General features: G+C 43.9%; 1 protein-coding gene across 2 annotated transcripts in view; it reads left to right on the top strand.

Moving 5' to 3' along the window:
- SCNN1G (sodium channel epithelial 1 subunit gamma) overlaps positions 1-6,317 on the top strand; it is a 106,800-nt gene that overhangs the window by 1,224 nt on the left and 99,259 nt on the right. For both annotated transcript variants that reach the window (XM_068126335.2, XM_068126334.2), the window contains exon 2: positions 5,899-6,240. In XM_068126335.2, coding sequence (XP_067982436.2) covers positions 5,915-6,240 — 326 coding nt within the window. In that variant the 5' untranslated portion in view covers positions 5,899-5,914. The remainder of the gene's footprint in view (positions 1-5,898; positions 6,241-6,317) is intronic.

The following is a 6,317-nucleotide window of genomic DNA, read 5'->3' as shown; positions in this document are numbered from 1 at the left end:
TGGTTGTCATATGCTTGTCCTATGCTTGTCCTATGCTTGGCCTGTGCTTGGTCTGTGCTTAGCCTATGCTTGTCCTGTGCTTGTCCTGTGCTTGTCCTGTGCTTAGCCCATGCTTGTCCTGTGCTTGTCCTATGCTTGTCCTATGCTTGTCCTATGCTTGACCAACGCTTGACCTACGCTTGTCCTACGCTTGTCCTATGCTTGTCCTACGCTTGTCCTATGCTTGTCCTACGCTTGACCTATGCTTGTCCGCAACCACTCCGCATTGTGTAACGCTCCATCGCATGCGACGACCGGCACTAGTTGATGACACTTGAGGATGATTGCTCAAGTCAAATTACACACATTAAAACTAAAACTCGCAAATACATTCACAAACTTTTGGCTCGTGAGTTCGTTTGGCAGTGATAATGTGACTGCTGTCTGTGCCTTATCCAGCATCAAAGCCATAAACCAGCTTGCAATACCAGTATTACAGATGTAGTTGTTGTTGTGTCGTGTGCAGCCTGTGGCTTCTGGTTGCATCATTTGTGCCGCTGATGCAGTGCCCTGTTCCCAGTAAGCTGGTACTCATTTTGCCGACCTCGGAAAGACGACAGGCTGAGTCAACCCACCTGGTGTTATTTCAACAGCAAGACAGGGGCTCAAACTCAAGACCCCAAGATCTTAAACCAGCCACCTTAACTGATAAGCCAACACCAAGATTGGTTCAATTCCTGACAAGGTGATAGACTGTCGCATGGGTGTTTTGCAGGTAGGCCATTGTACCACAAAGTGCGCAATCCCTCGGATTGAGGTTAAACATGGGAGTCTCATCTGCTGACACTAATTGGCGGATGTTAAAGATCCCACGCTCCATCGCATCGCCTTTCACTCACTCACCGCAGGCAGGTTGGTGGTCTTTCTGTCTTCTACCGACTCCTCTCCGGCCTTGCTCCCCCAGCTCTCTCTGTGCTCTGTCCCCCAAATATTTCTGCAGGTCGCACAAGATCTGCCAGTAAACCTCTTATGGTGAAATTGCCAAAATCAAGGCTCTCTGCTCAAAAAAATCCTCTTTCATTCCTCTTTTCTCCCGCCTCTGGAACAAACTCCCTCACTCTCTTCAATCCCACTCCTCCCTCCAGGTCTTTAAAACAACTGATCACACCATCTCTTATCTTCCCCCATCCAAAACCTTGATATTTTCTACCCCCCGTTAATTCACCCCAGAGCCACTTTGTTTTTTGGAATCCCGACTTCTTTCTTTCCTGGAAGTTCTAAGTGTCCATGTGTTTTATACCTTTCCCACCCCTCCCCCGCCTTCCCATGCCTCCTCCCCCCAAAGCCCTCTCCCTCCAAGCCTTCTCCCTCCCACAGATCTTCAGATGTCCCTGTTCTCTGCTGTTGTACTTGTGTGCTTCCATCTCTCTCCCCATCTTGTCTCCCGCTCCCTTTTTTGTATGTTTTGTGTGTCCGTTTGTCCTTTTTTGTGATTGATGTTAGCTCTTTCACGAGCCTCGATCTTGTACACAACAACAACGACATGCATTTTAATGTTGTTGTTGTTGTGTACAAGATCGAGGCTCGTGAAAGAGCTAACATCAATCACAAAAAAAGGACAAACGGACACACAAAACATACAAAAAAAAAAAAAAAAAAAAAGGGAGCGGGAGACAAGATGGGGAGAGAGAGGGAAGCCACTTTCAGGATCTTGTACACACACACACACAAAAAAATCCCACAGTGTCTCATAACATGAGCTATTGCTTGCACCCTGAATACATTAAAAGCGTAGCTGAAAGTCTAACAGCGGCGTATCCGGGCCTGTTTGATACTTTAGTAAGTTTAGTTGAAGAGGATAGTATGACCTGGGTGGAGATACCAATTAGCAAATATTGTAAGTATTAAATTATTTATTGAAATACTCCAAGTCTCTAAGCTGCTGTCACCATGGGAAGTGAAGAGATTGCATTGACACAATGGTTTATTCTATGTTTTGAGTCAACAATGAACCGACCATACACCGCTTCAATCTAAAAACTTTGCAATAACGACAAAGGGATTGCAGTGTTACGATTATAAATACTATATTATCTATATTATTGGTATTAACGCTATCATTATTATTACGAAAACAATACTACTCTATTTAGAAACCTGGGCTAATTTGTCCAAAGTGGCCTGAAGGTGAGGCATGAAGGCATGAAGCCTAAGGCCTCTACGTACTGTCTCGTTAGAAGACCCGTAACGCCGATGCTTTCGATATTTGATGGTCATTTTAACAATCGGTTTGTTTGTGTTTCACACTGAATGAAAAACGTAAAGGTAGAGCATGGCGATTGTGATACATGACAGGTTCGACGACATGTTCATCCTTAACGGCACAGGACTAAAAATGGCGGAGTTTAGATTCAGCCGTTGTACACCGTGATGGCATCACAGACATAATCACATCACCCCTGTCATGTGACCATATCCTCAGCTCTGATTGGTGTACGTTTGAGGGGACATACATACATACATACATACATATGGACAGACACGCTGTTCTAGACGGCTTTGCCCTTGGGCTACACCCATAGGCAAAGAGACTAGAACGACACTCGGTAGAGAGCATACCTCTGCCAGTCTGAACAGTTTATGTTTTCTATCCACTGATAGACCAGATCTGGATCTGGACCTGAACTAAAATCTAATTGGCATATTCTTGTTACTTTACCGACTCATCTACCAGGTTTTCGCAAAATCCGTCCACAACTTTTTGAAATATCATGCTATATATCGTTTTTGGCCCTATCACTCAATGGTGAATCACTTAAAATATTTTTTTTAATTCTCGTATCCGGATCCGGATTGGCATCTTCACCAAAATCAAATTGATTTGGCCTTGTCAGACAACCAACCTGACCACTAAGTTTTGTCCGAATCCGTCCACAACTCTTTGAGATATCATCGTTTCGTTTTCGAAATCGTTTTTTTGCCCTATCTCTCAATGATGACGAATCAACTGAAAAATTATCATATCCAGATCCGGATGCGGATCTTCAACAAATCTAATCATCACGTCCATACACAGCCTCTCCAACAAATTTAGTCTGAATCTGTCCACAACCTTTTGAGATATCCCGTTCACAGAGAACCAGACAGGGATGATAAGCTCCGTCCACCTTCGGAGATTAGAGAGTTCATAGAAGCCGATACCCCTCACAGTGTTGAGGTATATACTGCAGCTCGACTCCCCCTTGGTTAATACCAGGGAAATCATGGATAGCCAAAGCCAGCTTTAACTCCAAAGGCGTTCAGTTCAATAGAGGCTTTTACTATATATATGCGTGGGGGAGGAAAGAAAGAAGAAGAAGTGGAAGCTGAAGAACTTACCTGTGTGACCCTGCCGGGCAGTCTTCAAACCTGCAGAAAGTCACTCACACGAACCGGCTTTAAAATGTGCAAGAAAAATAACAAACGGATTTATTGAAACGGAACCCGATAACAAGGAAAACGCGACGCTGACAAAAAAACCTAAATGGAGTGCTCCCTCACCAGACTTAAACTCAAAGGGAAGATAAATATAAATAACCGTGTGTGCATGTGTGCATTTAGCTCAACAAGCTCAGGGTCTCGTCAGGGTTCGTCAAACTCGAGTGCGCAGTCCTGACGCGGCTCTGGTGTTGGCGGGAACCACCCGGTCGTTGGCGGCAAAACAGGCCTCGAGCGCACAGGTACAAGCGTTCGTCCATGCATAATTTCTGCCTGGTAAACTGCAGCTCTCTCCTCGCGTCAGTCGAACAGGGGAACGAGGAGACTATGCCGGTGTCAGCAAGGGTGTCGAGGGCTAGGGGTGAGCGAGAGGCAAGGAAGGGCAATAAGTGAAGCTCCAGGGTCAGCGAGCAAGGTGGAGGGCAAGAAGAAGAGAGTCCAGCGCAAGGAGAAGATGTCGGTCTCCTCATACTTTTAACGTTGGCTCGTTACGTCACCAGCGCTTCTCCTCCAATCAGAACGCTGCTTCTTGGTCAACTGTGACGTCCTCCGTGGTCTTCGCCAATCGATCCTCTGCTTCCTTCTTGGCCTTCCTTCCACCAATCCGAGGGACGCTTCTTGCCCCACCCCTGGCCAATCCCTGTTCCCCAAGGCATGGCATTTGGCCTGCTTGCTCAATGTTGCCATACAAGTTGGTGATGTAGCTGGTGATGTCGAACAGGTGGGGGGTATTTGGGGGAGGGGGGGGGGGGGGAAGGGGGTATTTAATTAGTGTACTAGGGCCATTCTCACTAGTGTCTATGTGCAGTGCCATAAGAGACAACGGGATGATTGCCAGGTTCTACGGACAGGGGAATTAACATAATCCCTACGATAATTAGCACAAGGGTCATCCTTGTATGACCACGGAGATACACTTACCCGACATTCGGCTAAACAGGTCCCTGACTTATGTACATTGAAGTGGTTCTTTCTACCCACGATCATCGGAGCACCTACCTATGCAGATCGACCTGAATCTATATATCACTACCCCAAAATTCATTACAATACTACTGTTTAAGTATATACCTCACAGTTTATATATATTTTAATAAAATAATGATTTTGAAGATCGTTAAAAAAAAATCCAGAAGTTTAGCGCTACTGAAGCAGTCTTATACATCACCCTGATGCATTGTGATAAGATGACATGAGTCACAGTTTAGGGAATGGAGGCTTTATTGATCACCATAGAACGCAACATCAATCGACATCGTAAATAGCCATATCGGTGGACTCTTTTTCACCCCAATAATGCACCCTCTCACATACCACGCCCACTTATCTCACGCCTCTCTGCACCTGTGCGGTCAGGACGAATTCAGCGCCAAAGTAGGGGAAAATGGCAAACTTGTCTTGCGATTCATGTTCTGATTTGTGTTCAAAATATAATATCCAATTTAAATAAATTGTTCCTCTCATAAACTGATGTCAAACAGACAGACAGACGAATGTGAACCAATTGCTTAACCATGCTTATCGCTCCGCGTGCACCTGCCCAATCACTTTTGGATTATTGTGAGGCTTGTCCGTCCAGTTCATTAGACTGACCACAACTTCAGCAGAAAATCTCATAGGGTGGGATTAATTGGGTGTTGTAGTAGTCGTGCTTGTCGTGCTTGTCAAGTCAAGTCGTGCTTGACTTGACTCGAAAATAAAATTGACTCGAAACTTTGCGTATGTCATTGACTAGGCGTGGCGATTAAAAGATGATCACAAAAAACATCATTGGTGACATGGTTTGGCAGCCATATTGGATTGAAGGAAAATATTAAATAATTATATCTCCGAAACCGCTTGCGCTATTGATGCAAAATTTTACAAATATCATCTAACACTAATGTTGCATATAGTTTGAAAATTATGATGTCGTAGGTCACATGGTTTGGCAGCCATATTGGATTGAAAAACGAACCTTATCTGATAAACACCAAACTTCACAAACGTGATACCCTACCCATACGTATGCAGAGTGTACATTTTTAAGGTCATAAGTCACGTGGTGTGGCAGCCATATTACCTTGAAAGCCGATATTAAAAAAATTCCCTTCTCTGAAACCGCATCACCGATCGATGTGAAACCTATCATGGCTTGTGAAAATGTGATACTTGAAAACAGCTGAAGAGATTTAAATCTAACTTGTTTATTTTTAGGTCAGTGAACGAGGGCATCTATTCATTGTGGGACATTGCGGAGGCATATTGGCAACACAGTCGCATTGTTCTAGTTGTTTTTTTATTGAAGGACGAAGCATGGCAAATTAAACATACTTTCTCATGGCATTCTTATTTTTGAGTGCAGACTTACAAATTGCACAAATATTGTGATTTGGAAAAGGTGAAATATTACTTCTGTGAGTAACTACTTTGTGAAATTTTATTCTCCTTTGCATCCCCAAGTGTCTGACCTGAGAAAATGGAGAGATCGGGATTGAAAAAGTGTGACACGATACGCTCCATTAAGAGAAACCTCAAGTTAAAGGGCCCACAACCATCCATGGTGACCCTTGTAGATTTCTATCTTTGGAACACCAACACTCATGGCTGTCGCCGCATCGCTGCTTCAAAAGGTCCTATCAAGAGAACTTTGTGGATTATTTTGACAATGACAGCTGCAGCAATGATCTTTTGGGAATGTGTTCAACTCCTGTCGACCTATCACGTGGCGACCATGTCAGTTACGATGCATCATGGAAAAAACGAATTTCCTACTGTGACCATTTGCAACCTGAATCCTTATAAGTAAGTGTAGTTTTACTAACGCCTAACTTCATAACATTGAGCACTTTTAGTTTAAAAAAACAAAAATTTTTTAAAGC

Source organism: Myxine glutinosa, chromosome 10, assembly GCF_964187855.1.
Source record: "Myxine glutinosa chromosome 10, kmMyxGlut1.1, whole genome shotgun sequence".
NCBI lineage: Eukaryota > Metazoa > Chordata > Myxini > Myxiniformes > Myxinidae > Myxine > Myxine glutinosa.
The sequence above is the reverse complement of the archived record's forward strand: the minus strand, read 5'-3'. Positions and strand labels throughout refer to the sequence as shown.